General features: G+C 52.6%; 1 protein-coding gene across 1 annotated transcript in view; it reads left to right on the top strand.

Moving 5' to 3' along the window:
- The window catches only part of LRRK1 (leucine rich repeat kinase 1), a 134655-nt gene extending 113784 nt beyond the window's left edge, over positions 1-20871 (top strand). The window contains exons 25-34 of the mRNA XM_052659683.1: positions 2023-2189; positions 4475-4672; positions 5588-5865; positions 7374-7568; positions 8326-8477; positions 13149-13266; positions 14336-14452; positions 17138-17988; positions 18368-18469; positions 20584-20871. Of these exons, the coding sequence (XP_052515643.1) occupies positions 2023-2189; positions 4475-4672; positions 5588-5865; positions 7374-7568; positions 8326-8477; positions 13149-13266; positions 14336-14452; positions 17138-17988; positions 18368-18469; positions 20584-20761 (2356 nt within the window). The 3' untranslated portion in view covers positions 20762-20871. The remainder of the gene's footprint in view (positions 1-2022; positions 2190-4474; positions 4673-5587; positions 5866-7373; positions 7569-8325; positions 8478-13148; positions 13267-14335; positions 14453-17137; positions 17989-18367; positions 18470-20583) is intronic.
- The last annotated feature ends 1027 nt before the right edge of the window (positions 20872-21898 follow it).

The following is a 21898-nucleotide window of genomic DNA, read 5'->3' as shown; positions in this document are numbered from 1 at the left end:
CCCTAAAGATGAGTCTACCTATACTAATCTAAGATAATAACTAGGGAGATAATGCTGGAGAAAAGAGAACGCTTTGTGGTCCCGTCTTATAGGAAACCATCACAGAATCCAAGTAGTCATGGAAACCAGAAGCCATGATTTGGTCTCCCTGGAAACAATTTGACTTTGGTGGTTAGCAGTGTTTTTGGAATGTTTCAGAGTTGTTTTCTTATTCAAAGAATTGCTTTATCTGATTTCTTTAAAGAAAACTAAACTTGGGGATGTAAGAATATTTGTATCATCATTTTTTCCAAATTGTTTCCCTGACCCAAGAAAATGGATGTAGAATACTCTGATACTGCAGAATTGTGGCTCCAAAACATGCTTCTGAATTAGTCTGTTAAACTAAGAAATCACTTCCTACATTGGAGAAATTTCCCCCATGGTTCTTTTTCATATTCCCCAATTACCTCATTGGTGGAAATGAAAATTAAATACTACTTTACTGTGAAATAACTTCCCTTTATTCCTAGATCTTTAACATGAGGGTCATCACTTCTCAGAGACCACATATGGAGTTTTATATATGTATGAATCAAATTTCATGATGGGGTACCCAACTAAACAGCCCCAAATTTTAGCATTTTTATTTATTTGCTGAACCTTTTTATGTTTTACACCCCCACTGAATCTGGACTCTGGAATCTACTGTATGGAATCTGGATAGCCAGGTTGGTTGTTCCTGTTGGTTTGGATCTAATTACAAGCTGTAGCATGGTTCTTAAACCAAAGTACTCGGCTGGGAGTTGAAAAACCCAAGAATCTGAACAGGGTTTACAATCCAGCAGAGACTCTCTGGAAACTTGGTTGATGTCCCACCAGGACCTCAAAGCATCACACTCCCCAGCTGGGAGTTTGGGCAGGTGCAGGCAGGGAGAGTCTGGCTCCACAGAGCCTCATCCTGTGTTCCTATTCAGGAGTCCTGACAGACGGCCCTGAGGGATCTCCAGCATTTCCACTGTTCCCTGTCTCAGGAGGCTCCCAAGGGCCATACTTCCTGAGCAGGGGTTTTGGGGTGGGCATTTGGAGAACAGCCCAGTTCCTCTTCAGCTGATCACCAAGGCCCACCACGAGTACAGTTGCATCTGCCTGGAGTGTGATGTGGTCGGGCTCTGCAGAGACTCAGCTGAGGCACAGTCTGCACCTGGAAGGCGTGGGCAAGACTGCATGGTGATGGGGGACAGAAGGGGTCAGTCTGTTCAGTCAGGAGAGCTCCGGTGGAGGCACCTGGCAGAGGTAGCTGAGGAGAAAGACCTGGGGACCTCCTCAGGTCTGGGGGGACCCTGAGATGGGAGGACATTGGGGTGCTCGCCCGCCACCCTCCCCGCCTCCCTCTCCCCATCCACCTTCCCTCCCTCCCAGGAGTGACTTGCAGTACTTCCAACAGAAGTCTCCCTTTGACCTAGGATTATAACATACAAACAGGTGGGAAGGTCTAAATCCCTGCCTTTGGGTGAAATCCTAGCCATCAGTTGTTGGGACACTAGCCACACTGACCAGAAGCTCTACATGGCCATTTATATAATTACAGGCTTACTAGTAAGAAATGAGACAGCTAACCTAGCAATAAATATATGCAATTTCCAATCGATACTAACTCTCAAAGCATAGAGTCTTCTGGAGGAAAAGGTCCACAGGAATTCTTTTTCTGTGTCCACCACCTTTGGAAGCTCCATCCTATACCAGTCAACATTCATACCTCTGAGACCATTGCTGTTATGAATCCACTTTCCAGAGGAGACCAAGGCTTGTTAAGGCTAAGTAACCTACCCAGAGCTGGCATTTATCCCAGATCTGTCTGACTGCCCCCCACTAGGTGGCTTTGAACCTGACTTTGCTCAGTGGGAACTGATAGCCAAGCATATTCTTGCACCCGCCCAGCCCAGGACCCACCTCTGATACCCGGCGGGCATCTCTGGGGGAACATGGGGCAGGAGGGAGGTCTGTTCTGACCCCCCAGCACACACACGGTGTTTCTGGCAGGCTCTTCTTGGAGAACAGCAAGCTGGAGCACAGCGAGGATGAGAGCGCTGTCCTGGGCCAAGGTGGGAGCGGCACCGTCATCTACCGGGCCAGGTACCAAGGCCAGCCTGTGGCTGTGAAGCGGTTCCAGATCAAGAAATTCAAGAACTTTGCAAATGCCCCTGCAGGTAAACAGGGCCCTGGGTTGTGTCTTTTCAGACATGTCTTCCCTTGGTCCAAACCTGTACCACCTTAGATGCCCAAGGCCACACAGGCAGCGGAAGAGGGGGGTGATGCCAGGGTGGGCCCCAGGGGTGGTCCTGCTTTCTACCTGGTGAGATGTGGGCCAGGACTGAGGATCAGGCCGAACACGGCCTAGAAATTGCTTTTGGAGGTGACTTTCTGTCTGACATGAGCCCCCAAGAGCATGGGCCAGCCTTACAGTTTCTATCTGTTGCATGTCTGGCACAGTGCCCACATGATGGGCACACAGTCAGACCTCAAGTGGACCCCTCACCCTGGGGACCCACCTCCCCATGCAGTTACTAAGGGAAGGATAGTGGCCAAGGTTCAATCCCAATCCAGATGAATGGATCGGGAAGCCGTTGTGGGTAGCTTCTCCCTCACCCCCGCCCCTCCCGCCCTTGTCCACTCATCGTGTACAGCTCAGAGGTGCTCCAGAGCCACCTGCCACCACCTAATGCCCACCAAAGGCGAGCATGTGGAGGCCTTCTACCTTCCAGCCGCTGAGTGTTGCATTTCTCATGGCCCCTGGCTTAGCATGGTTATCGTCATGATCACAGAAGGAATATACACTCGTGGTAGAAAAATTAGAATCATGGAACAGTATGAAGAACCAGATTAGAAAGGAAGAGACAAAACTGTAGACGTGGGAAGAGAATGGAAATCTAAGAGGCTATTAAGCGTCAGAGCCAGTAAGAGTTTGATAAAGTTTGCTAGATGTGAGTTCAACATCAAATTTGGCAACAATGACCCATTAGACAATGCCTTCCTTGGCAGCCATTAAGCCACAAGGTATTGAGAAATAATTAATAGATATCATTCAATTTAGTTCTCATCTAAACTCCAGCAGTGTGTGTGTGAGAGAGACAGAGACAGAAAGAGAGAGAAATCTGACTAATTCTAAAATACATGTGGGAACTTTGCTGGTGGTCCAGTGGTTAAGACTTTGTGTTTCCACTGTAGGGGGCAGGGGTTCGATCCCCAGCTGGGGAACTAAGACCCTGTGTGCCGTGCAGCAGGGCCAAATAAATAAATTAAAATGGAAAGAAAAAGAAAATGCATGTCAAATGACAAACACCCAAGAACAGCCAGGAAAACTCCACAATGGAAGACAAAGAGCAGAGGCTTGCCCAGCAAACGTCCTGACTTACCAGGCTCCACGTGTTAGGGCGGGGTACTCCCGGGCACGGTTGGGCCTGTCGGGAACAGAGAGAGCCTGCATGCATGCGAGAGGCTGGCACACGACCCAGGTAACATCGGGAGTCAAGAGAAAGGCAGGCTGTTCATTAAACTGGGGCAGAGACTTCAGCCATAGTCAAAAATACATGATTAATGGTTTAAAGGCCCAATGTGAAAAACAACTTTTACACTTAAAAACAAATTTATCTGGCTCACACATCCATCTGGCACAATCAATCCATTTTAACTGCCAAGATTCTCTTTCTGCTGTTGAAACTTCCATGTCCAGTGATTCCTGATTTTAAAATCTGAACAGGGGAGGGACAGATCAGAACCCAAGAGGACAAGCGGGCTCAGTGACCTCCGGGCTGGCCACAGCCTGGTGGGTGACCGATGGGTGGAAAAGGCCCCTCGGGGGACTCAGGCAAACGCCTCCCACGTGGGGTGCATTGTGAGGGCAGTGGGCGGACGTTGCAGCACAGCCCACCGCTGCCCCAGACGCTCCTTCTTTGGCCTGAGAGGGCCTGTCAAGGCCTGTGACCGCCCTGTGGTTTTCTTTCTGGCCGACACGAGGGTGGTAGTCCGCTCTGCCTTCAGGGCCCTGGCCTCTAGGAGTAAGATGAGCACCAGTGACCAAGCCCCCAGCATCCTTGCAGCTGAGCAGTGGGGGCTTGGTTACTTGCCAGGCTCTGGGTGACCCTCAGGGCTGCAGATTTGGAATAAGATGCAGCTGAGAGCCTTAGGCGGCGAACAGCAGGCTGGGCAGAGGGCAGCAGAGTGGGTGACGAGGGTGGGGGTGTGCGGCCCTCCACGAAAGGGTCCGGGACACCGAGTGTAGCACCTGACAAGCATGGTGCCCGAGGAGGGGGCTTGATACTAGCCCGGATGCCTCAGGAGGGCTCCCATTTGGTGCCCGATTCTGGGTGACGGTACTGCAGCCCCCAGAGGTACAAGTCCTGGCCCCGGCCAGCCCCAGGAGTCCCCGAGGCGGGGCTCCGAGCCTGGCGGGGCCCCCACCTGGCTGGCACTGACAGCCGAGCTCCCCCCACAGATACCATGCTGAGGCGCCTGCAGGCCACCGATGCCATGAGGAGCTTCTCGGAGTTCCGGCAGGAGGCCAGCATGCTGCATGCCCTTCAGCACCCCTGCATCGTGTCCCTCATCGGCATCAGCGTCCACCCGCTCTGCTTCGCGCTGGAGCTCGCCCCTCTGGGCAGCCTCAACACCGTGCTGTCCGAGAACGCCAGAGGTACGTGCTGCACCTGGAGTCTTCCCCCAGGGGCCCACGGCGGGCAGCACAGGGCCCAGGGAGCCAGCCGGGGCCGGACACAGCTGCCTGAGTCTCGTGGGCCAGGCCTGGTGGAAACAGGAGAGCTTCTCCACGCCTAAGTGTCAGGCAGTGGCATTGGCACCGCTGGAGGAGCTTGCCATTTGGAGTCAGACAGAACTGTGTTCTGAGTCCAGGTTCTCTGCCATAATCTGGGAAGTTGCTTCATTTACTCATCCATCAAAGGAGGCAATAGTCCCCCCTTGGAGGGCAGTGAGACCATCAAAGGAGGCAGCCCCTGGAGCCCTGAGCGGCAGAGCCCGGGAAGCCCGCGGGCGCTCAAGTCTCTCTCTGCCCACAGGGCTCCGTGTCCATCCACTGTGGTTAAACATCCGAGGCCCTGTGGTCAGTTTTAGCCTACATTATTTTTCAACCAAACTTTAGAACACTTACCCTAAGAAATGGGTAACTAAATTCCGATGAGCTGACAGAGGGAAACAGATAGCTGTCTTTTAACTCAGGAAGAAGAAATGCAATTAAAATTAATTATTTCTCCTTCAACAGAAGAGATTTTCTTTTAATGGAGTTCTTATACCTGCCACTCACTCCTTGACATTATAGTAGCAATCTTGGCCTGAAGTGAACTCTAGGAATTTTGAATCCTGGCTTTTTTTTAGTAAAACCACCAACCACTGCAGGCATGAGACACTATGAATAAAGCACTCACAATAAGCATTTGTAACCTAAATAATCTTAAGAAGGTCGTCCTCTGTCTCTTCTGGCACCTAGCCTAGAGAACAATGAGAATGTATCTGTAGACTATAAAATATTGGGGAAGACAGAGGTAAGAAAATAAGAGTTGTTATGATAATAGTTTGATATTTTTTCTTTGCCAAGATTCCTCCTTTATGCCCTTGGGACACATGCTCACCCAAAAAATAGCCTACCAGATAGCCTCTGGCCTGGCCTACCTGCACAAGAAAAACATCATCTTCTGTGACCTGAAATCCGACAACATCCTGGTCTGGTCTCTGGACATCAAGGAGCACATCAACATCAAGCTGTCCGACTATGGCATCTCCCGGCAGTCGTTCCACGAGGGTGCCCTTGGCGTGGAGGGCACTCCTGGCTACCAGGCCCCGGAGATCCGGCCTCGCATCGTGTATGACGAGAAGGTATGGCCCACCCACAGCAGTCCCTTGGCCCAGGATGGCCTGGTCCCAGGGCACCTGCAGCTCTGGGCTCTACACGCCCTCAGGCACACATCTCTCCTCTCTCGTGCTCAACCGGGAGGCCCTGGAATGAACCAGAAGGGCACAGAGGCCTGTGTCCACCTAGAAACGTCAAGGGTGACGTCTCCTTAGCTGCAGAACAGTGACTGAACCTCAGAATTCTCAAAACTCAGTTCAGAAACATAGTGGAGGCTGTGCACAGTGGACAAAAAGGCCAAGACAGAGATGATTCTTATCCGCATCTGGCAGTCAGATATGCGAAAGGGGGACAGAGGACCAGCTTCGCAGTGGCTCATGAGGGACAGACAGATAAGGCTGCTAAAGGCCCCGGGTCAGATCGAAAGGCAGCGTGGGAGGAGAGAGTGATTCCAGCAGATCCAGCACGGCCTCCTAGACGGCCGCGTGGCCAGCCTTGACGGGGACGAGGCCTTCTTCCCTGAGGACCGTTTGGTAGCTGCTGGTACACAGACAACTTCAAACTCTCTTGCAGTGCTCACCTTGCATCTAGGGCTGGCCCTGGCTAATTAGTCATCCAGCAGTGAAACTCCTCTTGTCTATAATTTCTCATTATCTGGTGACTTGCAGATGAGTCATTGACTGATGGCTTCACGAATGACCCAAGCATGTTAACCCAGCACCGTGGCTATTAACCAAGATAGAAAAGGCAAATCAGGGTGACAAAAATAAGCTTCTGAGTAGCAGATGGCAAAGCACCTCATAACTAAATTTATAACAGAACCTTCACGTTGAAAACGCTCAGGTCTATCTTAGCCATTTTCCTGCTAAAAGGTTATTTCTTGACCCTTATGGAGACCCGTGTCACTCTCTCCTTTAGGGGATTTTTCATGAAATTTGAATGAATCAAGATGTTGTGATCTGGGAGACTTTCCCCTTTTTCGTGATTTGCATGTACTCCTACTATCAAGCATGTTAAACCAAGGGTTTGCATTTTCCTGCCTTGTTTTGATAAAGGGAAAGTACCATGGCATCCTTCAAACCCTTACACAGTGCTTGACACCAGGTTTTCATTATGTGTTCAGTGGATGGATGGAAGGAAGGAAGTTTTGGAAGATGGGTAAATGGACAGGACCGTCAAAGGGCTGCATATATGGATACATTGAAAGATGGACAGATTAATGTGCAGAAGGGAAGATGATCATGTGTGTGGGTAGATGGATGGATGTATAGAAAGGTGGGAGGGAGGAAGGAAGGGAAAAAAGGACTGGAAGATAGATGGATTAGGGGACAGAATCATGGAAGGTCAGATGGTTGGTGGAATGTTTGGACAGGTAGAGAGGTGGATGGACTGGTGAACTGATGATTGCTTCCTTTGGGCAGAACCCACGTTTTGCTTCTCTAATGTGTCTTCCCGCTCCCTCTCTGTCAGAGCCAGCTTGCAAGATCTGCTGGGCTCAGGCAGGGTGTCTGATTTGGCTTGCCTCTCTGCCCAGGTAGACATGTTCTCCTACGGGATGGTGCTCTACGAGTTGCTGTCAGGACAGCGGCCCGCACTGGGCCAGCACCAGCTTCAGATCGCCAAGAAGCTATCCAAGGGCATCCGCCCGGTTCTGGGTCAGCCGGAGGAAGTGCAGTTCCATCGACTGCAGGCGCTTATGATGGAGTGCTGGGATACGAAGCCCGAGAAGGTACCTGGGGCCCTCGCAGCTCCTGCAGCTGGTGGAGGCTGTGGGTCTCCAGAGCACACCTGTGTGATTGCCTGCCCACTCTTCACTGAGGGTCTAAAACAAATGGGCTCTTCTCTGCTCATCTCTTTTACGAAGATATATGTGTTACTCTGACACATCCAGTTCATTTTCTTTGTGTGAGTGTCACTCTCAGGAAAAATGAAGTTTCTTTTCCTCCCCAACTTTTATGTTACATCACCATGCACATAAAACAAACCAACCCCTTTATAGCAGTATAGCCCCCAGGCGAGAGCCGTGCGAATGTACATATCTCTTTTTAAAGGAATGGGAAGAAAGTTTGCTCATGAGAAACAGGAGTCATATTATCATTTTGAAGGTATCATTTTGTTTTTAGAAGAGATCAGTGATTTCAGGATTAAAACTCTTTTATCAAATTAGATTTGGTCATTGAAAGTAAATGAGGTCTGAGAAAAATTCTTTCTACAACTGTGTGTCCCTGGACACAAGGGTTGGAATATCAGAGCTTATGCTCACCTGACCACCTGGTTTTGAGTTGCCATGGATGACGGTGACCCAGACACCTGGGAGGGTTTATTTCTGGTATCTGAAGTTGTTTTGGCTTCTTGTTTTGGTTGGGTCCTGAATAAGCAGATTCTACTTCTTCCTGGTTTAAGACCCTTAGTTTTGAGGACAGGGTGGGCACTCATTTGGTTGTAAGTGACCCTCACTCATGACCCTGCGGGCCTGTCTCCCTCAGCGACCACTGGCCCTGGCGGTGGTGAGCCAGATGAAGGACCCAACCTTTGCGACCTTCATGTACCAACTGCCCTGCGGGAAGCAGACGTCCTTCTTCTCGTCCCAGGGCCAGGAGTACATGGTGGTGTTCTGGGAAGGCAAGGAGGAGTCCAGGTAACGTGCGAGGCTTGCCATAACCTGCTGCTGTCAGAGTGGGGGGCAGCGGTGGGTGGGGAGCAGTCATGGATGACCATGGTGAGAGATGTTTAGTGAATGGTGAGTTGCAATCCTGATGGCATCTGCTCAAGAGAGAAAGCAGTCTGCATGCATACAGACAAGCACGTGTGGGTTTGTGAATAAGAGAAGCAGAGAAAATGTGGTGTCTGCCTGGGACATAAGGGGCAGAGGTCAAGGGAGGGTTATGTTTTAAGGTGGGAGTTACTTGCAGCTCGATGGCAGAGAAAGTAAATGATGCTGGGGGACAGGAAGAGAGAAGGGTGCTAGTGGAGGTGCTGAGTAGAGAGGAGGGAAGGGGCCCCTGGTCAAGCAGAAAGGGTACCCAAATAGGGATTCATGCTGCCGCCCACCCAACTTCCAGGCGCATCTCTTCTTAGTGATGGGGTGGGAAGGACAAGGGCCTGGGGGAGAGGATTTCATATTCATTCAAGGAGAAGGACACCGAGGCCAGGGATTTGGAAAGATAGCATCAGAGACTTTGCAGAAAAGCACATCCTGTGTGAGATGCTTCAGTCCTGGCCTCTCCCACCTACCTAGTGTGACCCCTTCAGAAGCACAGGAAAGCTTTTCAAGGCATGATCTAGGAAGCCTACTGCAAATATGTGCAGGTGCACAAATCTGGTAAGGCTCAGATGAAGCAAAGCTTAAGATGCAATGAAATAAATGAGGACTTTGCCATTTTACTTAGGTCACTGTTGGTGTGGTTTTCATCAGGGTTTATGCCACTGTGATGGAGCGTTCTGACCTAAGACATGCTCTGAGAAACCATGCCCTAAGGAAAAAAGAAAAGTATATATGTAAACAGTGTATACCTAAATACCCATATCCATGTAAAAATGCATATGTGTATATGTATATACACACAGTAATTATAATGGTGGTGGTAGTGTGTTGCTGTTTTAAGGCATTGCTTATAAACTATAGGGTAAAGTAAATGAATAGTTATATTAACGCTGTGCTTTGCAAATTGTGATATTTATCATGTAAAATATAAAAAAAAGGTTAAATAAAACTTCTGTAGTTCTGAATTTAAATTGGATAGATTTGTGAGTATTTTACCTTTAAGAATAATGAACTCATATTTCCTAGCTCTGCCTAGAAAAGGCCTAGAAACAATGCCAGTGAGACCTCCTAGGATGCAGATGGTCCTCTCTCAGGGCCAAGGGAACCAAAGCTTACTGGAGAAGTGACTGACTCCAGATCTGGGGGAGGAAGTAGGCCTGAAACACTGGACACTCTGACAACAAGGATGCCATCAGAGATGGTGAGGATAGATCAAACGGACTCAGGATCAGCCTGAAGAGGTTCCCATGGGCCAAAGACAGGGCAACAAGCCTCAGCCAGAATAAACGTCTGCAATAAACTGAGACACATCAAATTGTTTAAGTTCACAAGTTTCTAATGCTACTTAGTAAAAAGTAGTAATTAAAAAGACTTTTTAATTAAAAAAAACTCCTCATTTATCATCATTGGAGGCTCCTAGAGAGCAAACATAATATTTTGAAAACTAGTCTGTCTGGAATGTGAGCTGTGCCCCAGGGTAGCTAGCAAAAGAGATGTTAGGAGGAAGTTTTTCTTTCTAGGGTAAATGAAGCTAGTAAATGGAGAAAGATACTAGAATTAGAATGGCAGTATTTTGTAACCCCTGTTGAAGTAACGGACGTCGGCAGTGACCATTAACGATCACAGAGGGAGCGAGATCCCGACATTGCGTGCCTCCCAAGAGAAGCGCACATCCTACTGAGGACGCCCTCTAGCCCAAGAAATCAGATGGAATCTAATTGAGACTCGAGGTGGGGAGCAGGGGAGTAAGGTGGATGATGCCCCGGGCTGCAGGAACTCCACAGGCCACCAACTGTGTCTTCAGCACGTGACCTGCTCCCTGCTCCGAGAGAACGAGAAAGGGAAGGGAAGCCTATAAAAAGACTTGGAGACATAAAATTCAGCGGAAATGCAGGCTTTCTTTCACTACCGATTCAAGTAAACTGAAAGCAGTGATGAGAGAATTAGGGAAGTTGGAACACTGGACTCGTGACATTAAGGAATTAGCATCTCTCAGGTGTGGTCATGCCCTGTGGTTAGGTTTCTAATTTTTTTTTTCTAATAATTTTTTAGAGATAAATGCAGATAAAAGTTAGATTAAAAGATGATTTGGGGGACTTGCTTCATAAGAATCTGGGGAGAGAAAAAAATGGATGGGGGCAGAAATACACTGACATGGCCATAGAGTGATAGTTCCTGAAGCTGGGTGATGAGCGCGTGGGCTGTGATACGCACGCTGCAAAAGAAGAAGGGAGGGAGGAGTTGAGAAGGAGGGGCTGGGCGCTCTGGTTTGAATGACAGCACGTGGCAAGAGACGTAAAAGACACAGGTTCGATCCCTGGGTATGGAAGATCCCATGGAGAAGAAAATGCCAACTCGCTCCAGTGTTCTTGCCTGGGAAATCCCATGGACAGAAGAGCCTGGCAGGCTACAGTCCATGGGGTCACAAAGAGTCAGACACGACTAAAGTGACTTAGCACATACATAGTTTTCAAACTCCTTCATAGGTACAGACAGCATCCTGATGCCACAAACGCTTGGGGGAGTGTCACACTCTCAGAAGACCAGGGAATACAGGCATACTGTCTATCGTGAAAATAAAGCCCTCTTACTGTTAAAAGATATAAATGTACACATAAAACAAATTGAAATGCTCATCAGATATATAAATATAAAAATAAATCCCATTTTCCATCAATATTTATTTTCTCCGCAGACTCTCAAAAATCTTTTAAACAAATAGAGAAAATCAGAAATTATTATCTGTTATTTCAGAGACTTTTACACATCAGTGGGAAAAAATACTAAAATCTCAGTCATAAAATAGGCAAGGAATATTTTTTCACCGTAGAACTTTCTAATAATCAAAGAAATATAAATTCAGTCTGCAAGATTCCTTTTTCTTCTCCTATTGGCAAGCTTTATTTTCAAACATAATAATGTAAACTGCTGAAGGTTGCTCATACCTTACTAGTGAGTATGTAAATTTGCACATGTCTGAAAAACAATTTGTCAATATGTTTTAAATGGCTTTGAGATACTCATGCCCTTTGACCCAGCATTTGCACACCTAGGAGCGGCGGAGCCTGGTGGGCTGCCGTCTATGGGGTCACACAAGAGTCGGACACGACTGAAGCGACTTAGCAGCAGCAGCAGAGCCTTTCCCAGGGGTGCTGTGCTCGGCACTGCTTCTGGCATCGGCTCTGTCCCTCCTCCCCACCTCCCCACCGCCCCACGAGGGTGCTTTCTTTACCGTCTCAGTGTTACAGACTCACCCACAGTATTGGAGACAACACTGCCCAAAGCGGTAAAAGCTCATCTCCAGTGGGAAGGGAAAGGCCCCTGTGATGTGGGGAGGTTTTAAAAGCTCACCACCAGCCTGAAGAAGGGACACGCTCACTGAAGCCAGAGCACGAAGGGCAGTGATCCTGGAAAGTGAGAGTGGAGGGGAAAATGAGACCGTCCTGAATTAGGGAGGAGAGGGGCACCAACTCAATGGACATGAGCTTGAGCAAACACTGGGAGATGGTGAAGGACAGGGAGGCCTGGTGTGCTGCAGTCCACGGAGTGGCAAAGAGTCAATTAGCAATTGAACCACAACGAAGAGGTAAGAAGGAAGTGGGTACATGCAGAAAACAGGACATGCATAAAATTCTTGTTGGAGGGAATAGGGGAGTGTTATCCTGTAAGTTTCTCTATATTTTAAGTTTTTTCCAAGTCAAATGTAGCTATTTATAATAGTTTTATGTTTTCAATGCATAGAAAAAAGACTGGAGAAAAGGGGGGTGTGGAATATAACTTTGAAGAAAGTGTTCATTTGCTGATTTTTCGTTCAACTCTATCATGTACAAATACACGTTATCAGTCAACCGCGGCAAGGGTTTCCAAAATTTGATGGCAGAAAAGTTTTACATTGAGAACTGCCAGCCACTCACTTGACTTATTCCCTCGGACTGCAGGACGGATCTGCAGGGACCCCTGCCCCAGCTGCAGTCTCCCCTGCGGCAGTGAGCACAGTGGGTGTTCCTCAAGGGTGGTGGGGAGACAGAGCGCAATGTGGGGGGACAGAGGGGTGGGTGGGTGAGAGAAAGGCCCTCTTTGTAAACAGCAGCTGGAGTTCTCAGGGCACTTATGCTTTTTCGAGGCCCACCCCCCTCACCCTCCCGCCCCGCCCCATCTTCTCTGCAGCTCACTCACCGTGTCTCTAGCGGCCCTGCTGTGCTCTGCTGGGGGCGGGGAGAGGACACGCCCAGGGAGGGGGCAGGGAGCGACTGGTGCACGTACAGCCTCCTGGTGCCCTTTCATGCAACTTTTTGAGCCGTCAGAGATCACAGAGAGAGGGTCATTCTTCCTCTTGGGAATGCCTTTCTCAGCCTAAATGTTCAAGCATAACCAGGCAGGTAAACCAGGCTCTGCTGCGGCCTTGAGCCCCTCAGAACGTGCAGAATTGGACCCTGGACTGGAAGGGGTAAGCAAGGCCCACAGCTGATGCCCTCCTCCAAGGCTGCTCTAGGCCTGCCCTCGGGAGGGGGGCCCGCGCTGACTGCACCGTCTTGCCGCTTGTAGGAACTACACGGTGGTGAACACGGAGAAGGGCCTTCTGGAAGTGCAGCACATGAGCTGTGCAGGAATGAAACTGAGCTGCCAACTCAAGATCCAGAACTCGCTGTGGACGGCCACTGAGGTAACCGCGCCCCTGTAGCGCTCTAATCGACGTGGGTAACTCCCGCCCCTGGGGGTTCAGGTTTAGCAACAAAACAGGCAGGACACCCAGGCACATTTCGAACTTCAGATAGAACCCCAGCCCACACTTACTCACAGGGTCGGCTCACCCACCCGCTCCTGACTGGTGGCTGGGACGGAGCTTTGATATGTCCAGTGCAGAATCCCAGCAAGAGGGATTCACCCCGATAGGCTGGTGAAGTGACTGGGCTTCTTATAACACCACCTGCCTAACAGCAAATCCACTCAGCTCTGAGGCCTCTTGTTTTCATGTAAAGAGGTCAGCAGAAGGCACAAGGAACTGTCTTTTGAGAACTCCAGAGAGGAATGCCACAAAAACAAATGATCTGAAGCTACTGGGCGGGAGCATATGAATTGGTGCCACCTTTCCAGATGGCAAGTATCGTTCAAATATGCATCAGAAATCTCAACAATATTCATGCCTTTGTAAGTCTTAGTAATTTCAGTTTTAAGAATTTGCTCTAAGGAAAAAACCAAGACATGCAAACACAGAAACACTCAGACAAGACAAGAGGGTAAGAACGCTTATTCCAGTGTAACTCATAGTAGTGAAAATGAACAACTAAACATCTGACAGCACATTAGCCAAATTCTGGTGCACTCAAGTGATGGACACGCCTCATTCCCTAACAGACCAGGGAGGAGAGGGCCTCTGCCCACACTCGTCATCCTGGGAGAAGAGTGCAGAAACAGCGTAGCAGTGTGGTCCCACTGTTGCTGGGAATGCAGACACACACCAGTACAAAGAGAAAACTGGAAGTCTGGGCCCCACATTTCAAAGGTGGCTTTCCCTGAAAATTGCATTGTGGTGTAGGCGATTTTATGTTTTTCTTTAGACTATTTTGTAGTGTTCAGAGTCTCTAAAAAGAGCAGAAATATGAAACCAGCCAATCAGAAGGCCTCGATAACTGTTACTTCCCTAGGGGTGGAGGGCCTCCTGAGGCCGCGTGCACCCCGGGAGCTGGCAGGCCTGGTGCAGCCAGCTCTCATGCTAGCTGTCTCCTCTGCAGGACCAGAAGATTTACATCTACAGCCTCAAGGGCATGTGTCCGCTGAACACACCCCAGCGGGCTTTGGACACCCCGGCCATCGTCACCTGCTTCTTGGCGGTACCTATTATAAAAAAGGTGAGATAAGGAGGTGGGTCCACAGGTTTCTGGTTCTCTGTTGCCTGTTCTGTTGGGCTGATAGGGAAGGGAGCAGAGCCATGCTCTTCTGGGCCACCAGGCCTAGGTCACAGTCAGCCGTAGAGACAGGAGGCCCGGGCCATCCTTGGTGCCTCTGGGTTTCTGAGAAGCTAAGTGTTGGCCGCTCAGTCGTGTCCAGCTCTTTGTGACCCCATGGACTGTAGCCCACCAGGTTGCTCTGTCCTTGGGATTCTCCAGGCAAGAATACTGGAGTGGGGTGCCATTTCCTCCTCCAGGGGATCGTCCTGACCCAGGGACTGAACCTGGGCCTCCAGCATTGCAAACAGGTTCTTTACCATCTGAGCCACCAGGGAAACTAGTGACCAGTAAAACTAAGGGCTAAGCGCAGGCAAGTGCCACAGCTCAAGCTGGAGTGAGATGCTTTTCTGGTACAGCTGGCATCCAGGAGCAGCCGCATGTGTGCCCTCTGAGAACCTGGCCCGGCACCCCCACAGCCAGTCAGTCCCCAGGCCCTGGCAGGCCCCCACCCCTGTTGGGTAGCCGTATCCCCGCCCCCTCCTGCTCTGCCTGCTTTGGGATACACACCATCCAGCCTAGACCTCAGTCCCTGTGTGTCCAGTGTGGCCCCAAAGACTCACCACCTCAGCTTCTAGCTTCTGCCTTTCTCAAGTGAATCGTGAGTGGTACCCGCCCCAGCCAGCATTCCGAGCGCTGCTGCAGCTGAGATCAGACCGAGCCCACAGGCTGGCCCTGCCGGACCCCTCCCCACCCAGCACCACGTGCCCAGCAGGCCCTTCCCTCCAGAAGTGATCTGGCTGCTCACACCTCTTCTTATTCATTTCTGAAGATCAGGGCCATGAACCCCCACTCTGAGAAGCTGAGCCCCCCTTTCCCCAGCTCCTTGGTGACGTCCCCAAGGCTTCTCCAGCCTCTGGAACCCCTTTGTGGGCCCTGAGGCACTTGTTTGTGCAGCTCCCCACTCGAAAGGCCATTATTGGTTCAGCTTTGTTAAAACGAGTTGACTATCATCGTCTGATTCCAGTTTTCCCATCGGCAAAGTGGACATAAAAGAGATGGTAAGGAGGATCTCTGGGCACAGTGTACCTAAAGCCCTGGGCCAGCACACTGGGTAAATGAGAGCATTATTGCTACTTCCTGACAGTCGTGAACTACATACACTCTCCTCCCTACCCGCTACGGTTTCATTTCTTAAGAAAAAGAAACCCTGAAATCAATGTTAGAGTCAGTTGTGACTGTGGCCCCACAGGCGCGGCTGGGCGGCTCAGGACCCAGTTGCACTGAACCACAGAGCAGGACACAAAGTGCTGCTTAAGGCCATGGCTGGCCAGAGCCCCGAGCCGGGGCCCCGCCGCCCGCGTGGCCTGCAGGAACAGAGCCGGCTCTGTGCGGAGCCTCCCTGTCGGCGTGTCTGCACCCTCAGAGGACGTGCTGCCCCTTGGCCGCAGAGGGCAGACCCTGAATTCTTGCACGTGCGTGTCCACACCCAGCCAGGACGTGGGACTCGCCGCCTGGCTGGGGCCTGGAGCTGGGACTCAGAGAGAGACCTTGCTCCTGTTTGCTTTGGCTCTTTTCTGTCCTGGAATCCTGAAGATGGATTTTGATAAGCATTCTGAGGGCTGTTGATCTCGGGGCTGGCTCACTCATCGCCTTGGACAGCCTGCCTTCCCAGCTCCCGACCAGGAGGCTTTCTGCTGGCTCGCTCTTGCTGGCTCAAGGCCGGGCCGCTGCCCTTTCCCAGCTCTGGCTCTGTGCTCCTGAACCCTTCCTGCCCCTCTCCCGGCCCACCTGGGCGTCGAGCCTGGTCATCTGCTCTCTGCTCCCAGCTTTGCACAGACACTCCAGGGCGCCCGGTGCTGGGCCCAGCATTCAGCACCACCTCTGCCTGGTGACCTCTAGTGGTCATAGAAGAACATGTGCTTCATGGCAGGGCAGGGGCACCCTGAGGACCCTCTCAGTGTCGGCTGGACCACAGGCGTTTCAGAGTAGATGTGGGAAGCAGGGCATGCGGCGTGGTGGCCAAGAGGTGCCTCCGTTAGAGGACTCAGCTGGAAGTGACTTCTTCAAGACTTAGCTCAGCAGGCACCCATTGGTACCTGAGCAGAAAACTGGGGGGAGTCCTCGAGGTGGCTGGGAGTCAGCCCCTCCCTGTGTGGACCAGCCCTGGGGGCAGGCACAGAGCCAGGCCTGCTCTTGTGGAGCGCCGAGCGGGAGTCCTGGCCCCGTGGGGCACCCATAGCCAGCGTGAGTTGACGCAGCAGAGCTCAGGGGAAGGAGGGTACCACTGCCGCCTCGGAGGAGGCCTGGGGACCGAGGGGAAGGCTGCTCCCTCCTCCTGGCCCGGCAAGAGGTCCAGGCTCACCGAGGGTGGGCCGTCTGGTCCTAGCAGCACGCGGCCCTCACTCCCAGGGACTTCTGCTCCCAGGAAGGAGGGCAGAGGTGGCTCTTCTGGGCCTGAGCCGCGCCTCTCTTGGGAGCACACCTGGAAGATCCTGCTGGCAGCCCCGGCCTTCGTTAGAAGCCGGGAGGTGCAGGCAGAAAGCGTGTGCTCACGGGGTGCCTGCAGGGGTGTGTTGGGCACATGCTGTCTCTCTGCTGGGATGCCCCAGCTGCAAGGGCATCAAGCACCTCGTCTTCCCCCCTCAGAACTCCCACCTGGTGCTGGCAGGCCTGGCGGACGGCCTGGTGGCAGTGTTCCCTGCGGCGTGGGGCGCCCCGGACTACGGCTGCTCCTACCTGTGCTCACACACGGCCAACAGGGCCAAGTTCAGCATCCCCGACGAGGATGCCCGGCAGAACCCCTACCCTGTGACAGCCATGGAGGTGGTCAACAGCGGGTCCGAGGTCTGGTACAGCAACGGGCCGGGCCTGCTGATCATTGACTGCGCGGCCCTGGAGATCCGCCGGCGGCTGGAGCCCTACGTGGCGCCCTCGGTGGTCACGTCGGTGGTGTGCGGCTCGGAGTGCCGTGGCGAGGAGGTGGTGTGGTGCCTGGATGATAGGGCCAACTGCCTGGTGCTGTACCACTCGGCAACCTACCAGCTGTGCGCCCGCTACTTCTGCGGGGACCCCAGCCCCCTAGGGGATGTGTTTCCCGTGTGCCCGATGGGCCCGCCGCCCCTGGACAGCCCCGCGGCCAGTCTGAGGGAGCCCGCGAGGGGCTCCATCGCCGATGTGAGCTTCATGTTCAGCGAGGAGCTGGGCACGCAGATCCTCAGCCACCAGGACTCGCTGACTGACTACTGCTCCCTGTCCTCCTGCTCTGCGGCCTCGCCGCACCTGGCGCCCCCGGCCCTGTCCAGCCTGCCCTGCTCCCCGGCCAGCTCTGCCAGCTTGCCCTTCTCTGCTGACTGCGAGGACACCAGCCAGCTGCCTGAGCCCGCCGTGGACTCCAACAGGTCGGCGCATGACCTGACCCCCGTGGACGGCGAGGCGTTCAGCCAGCACCTGCAGGCTGTGAAGATCCTCGCCGTGAAAGACGTCATCTGGGTCCCCAGGTAGGTGTCCTGCAGGGGCGTCACCCTGCGCCCTCTCTGCTCTTGCTTTGGGGCCAGGGTGCAGGGAACCTTCAAGTACAGTCAGATGTATCAGGGGCCGCCTTTCTCTCCTGGAACTGGAGGGCTCCCTTTAGCAAACCTAAGAAGGCCTGCACAGAAGCCTGTCGGCCCACCAGAGCTCAGGGCACCAGAGAGGAGAGCCGTGGTCGGGTTTCCGACCGGGAAAGGGCTTCTCACCCAGCTCTGGGGCCCTCTCAGTAACCCGATCCACTTGCTGAAGCTGAGTCTGTTTCCCTGCCTTTCTGCACACCCGCTCTGTTTCCCCTTGGAGAGCACAGCCCTGGACAAACGGTTCCCCTGCGGGGTTTTGGTTTCTTAGGCGAGGTGGAGATATCATCGTCATTGGCCTGGAGAAGGAGGCAGGAACTCAGCGGGGCCGCGTGATTGCTGTCTTGAAAGCCCGAGAGCTGACTCAGCACGGGTAAGATGGAGGGCAGCTATGTGGGGGCCAGGCTGTAGCTTAGGGAATCGAGGCCCCGCTGCCACCTCCCTGCGTGATGGCCATGGCCCTTCCATCCTCTACCCAAAACCGACAGCATCCACCCCTGTCAGCAGAGGCAGAGGAGGAGCAACAGAGTCTGCGGGAGGCAGCTCCCAGGGGATCAGCAAATGCCAGCTGAGCTGGGCATCGGTCACCGTCATGGCTACCTTTTCTGGGGGGCCCCATGCACCTGTGGACCCCTGCCCCGCCTGAGGTAGCCTGCAGAGCCCCAGCTCAGCTACAGTCACAATGGGGATCCAAGTGGTCCCCGACTCTTTCTGCCAAGCAGGGGAGCCCTCCTGAGGAGTCTCCTCCCACTGGGCACCAAGTGGAGCCATGCTGCCAGGCCACACCAGCCTTCATCATGTCCGTGCCCGCCATGCCCGTTCCTGGGCTCAGCTGTACTTGCCCACCGTCAGGAGGCAGGCCAGATGCCACCATAGGATGCCTGTCGGACCCTGCCCGCCTGGCTGTACTGACGCAAGGCTGGTCCAGCCATTGTTCCTGGGGCTGTCAGGCAGTCCTCAGCGTCCACACCCCTCACTGGGCTGAGTCCCACGCGCTTTTCTCCCTTATGGAGAAATCACATTCGGCCCACTTTCCCCGGAGCAGAACAATGATGGAGATGTACATGGCCCCTGGGCCAGTGGCCCTTGCCCTACCCGTGGTTCTGGAGACTGGAGCTGGATTTGCTCCTGAGTGCTGGCTGAGTGTGGGGGCAGTGGTCCCCAGGTCCCAGGTCAGGCTTCCAGGGGAGCAGGTGTGTCCATACAGCCCAGGCCTGTTGACCTCGGAGTGCCCACCCTCAGTGCCCTTGACTTTTCCCCTGCCGTTGTTTTTCCCCCAAAGACAGGTTTACCAAGAGCAGGCACCCTCACTGCAGGGAGAAAGCAGCCCAGGTAGCCAGCAAAAAGAAGGCCGTAGCTTGAGCCCACCAGATGCGTCTGGCGGGCTCGACGCATCTTGGGCCGTACCTTGAGCCCATGTCTCAGATGCGTCTGAGACATTTAGTCCCTTGGCAAATAGCTACCTACTGCCCGAGACATGCAAGGCCCACAAGAGCAGATTCCTGTACACATCCCAGTTTACATGCTGGCCTTGGTGCCATCAGGCCGCACGGGCAGAGGGAGGAGAGGCTGGCAGTGTCTGCTCAGAGCGGGGCACACGGCCTGCAGAGGTCCGGAAGGAAATGTGTAGGGTGTGCCCAGGTCATGCCGAACTTGCTTTTAAAAATGTATGTAGTTTGGACTTGGCACAGGTTTTCTGTCTAGTATATTCCCCTATATTTTCTAGGCACGTGGAAACATAATAAGAGAGAAGGATCATACCCCTACTGAGTGGCAAGGAAATTGAGTTAAAGCTTAAAACCTGTCATGATAAGCAAGAATTGTTAGATAGAATTGATCATTCCAGCCTCTCTCAGCATCTGCAGGGGCACTGATTGCAGGAATCCTACAGATACAAAAGTCCAAGGATGCTCAAGTCCTTATATATGAAGTGATATAACATAGTCAGGGGATTCCCAGGTGGCTCAGTGGAAAAGAATCTGCCTGCTAATGCAGAAGGCACAGGTTCAATCCCTGGGTCAGGAAGATCCCCTGGAGGAGGAATTGGCAAGCCACTCCAGTATTTTTGCCTGGAGAATCCCAAGAACAGAGGAGCCTCGTGGGCTACAGTCCATGTGGTCACAAAGAGTCCAACATGAATGAGCAGCTAAGCACACACAAGGACACACAGTCAGCCCTCCGTACCCAAGGATGCCAAACTCGTAGACACGGAAGGCTGACCATTTTTTCTGGACATGTTGGGGTCTGAGGTATGTTAGGGAGGATACCTGCTCTGAGGTGAAGCTGAAATGATGCCCCTTTTTAGGCTTTAGAAAGACTGCCCACATGCTAGACCACCAGACAGAGAGGCACATCACTGGTGCCAGACTGGGGTGCACAGATGCCCCCTTAGCCAGGCTCTGTCCTCTCAGGAGCTGCAGGGTGAGGGTCGCCACCCTGACCAAGCAGGAACTCCTGTGGGTTTTCTCAGACCCCTTCTCTCCGCAGGATTCTCATGGATGCTGCTGTGGTGGCAAAGGACACGGTTGTGTGTGGCTTTGAGAATGAAAATCTGGAGTGGTGCCTGGCTGTCTGGAGGGGCTGGGGCACGCAGGAGTTTGACATTTTCTACCAGTCCTACGAGGAGCTGGGCCGGCTGGAGGCCTACGTGCGGAAGAGGAGGTGATTCCTGTGGGGCGAGCGTTCCCTGGACGCGTCCAGCGTGGGCCTGCAGTCTGAGCCCTCTGCCTGCAGCCCGCAGCCCTCTGAGGACCCAGCAGGCAGGCTGGGTTGTCCTCCAAACCACTTGCTGCTAAGAAGTGCTGAGAAGACCCCACCACACCGGGGGTTTAAGGGTTCTCCTATTCCAGGACACAGTCCTCTGGGTACCTGCCCCGCCCCCCCCCCCCCATACTGGTTTTACAGCCCAAGGGAAGGCAGTGGGCAGAACTGATAGGGCCCCTGCCCCCTCTGTCCACTCTCAGGGCTGGGCCTGGCTGGCCTCGTGGGCCTCCCCACTTTCACCACCAGGCCTGGGGTGGAATTACACTAGGGCCCTCAGTCGGGGAGCAGCTCAGGGCAGGGAGGCAGGAGGGCTGTGACCCCTGCCCCTTCCCCTGGCAGCTCCCCGGCTCTCAGCACGTTTCTCAAGCTCCTGGGTCCCCGGGGCCTGGGGCCCCGCTTGGGCAGGCGGAGATCAGATGTCTCCCGCTTGGGCAAGCCTGTGTGTGAAAAGCCTCAGAAGGACCCTAAGAGGAGCATTGCCCGGCTTGGGGATGAATGGGCTCCTTTAAGTGACGGGCGGGGAAGCCAAGAGCCGCACAGGGCAGAGCGCGCCTTCGCTGCTGCATTCTTCTTCTGCCGACAGAAGGCAGGAGAGACTCCATCCATCAGCAGGACTTGAGAAAGGGCCTGTGTTTACAGCTTTGTGAAATAAACTCGGACACAGCTGCAGCATAAGCCCTGTTTGTTTGCACATAATAAGCTTTTCTATTACTTTAAGTCATATCTCAATGGTTAGACCTCTTATTGTGAAATCACATTATATCAAATTATCTATTTGCTAAACAGTACAGCAGAATAAAATAAAAAGTGAAATTGTCAAAGGGGGATGTATGGGTATGACAGCAAGAACTTTCATAAAGGATGCACACACTTGTGTGTACACATGCATGCATTCATGTTCACATCATCACTAAGAGTAACTGTTTGAAGCTGCTTAACCCAGCACAGGAGTGGGAACCTGAGATCATCCTCCAGTGCAAACTGTTGACTTTTTTCTAAAATTAAATTATAAAAATCAAACTTTAGGTTTTGCTGGGGT

This window comes from Budorcas taxicolor, chromosome 21 (assembly GCF_023091745.1).
Source record: "Budorcas taxicolor isolate Tak-1 chromosome 21, Takin1.1, whole genome shotgun sequence".
Classification (NCBI taxonomy): Eukaryota; Metazoa; Chordata; class Mammalia; order Artiodactyla; family Bovidae; genus Budorcas; species Budorcas taxicolor.
This window is presented reverse-complemented; position numbering and strand designations above follow the sequence as displayed.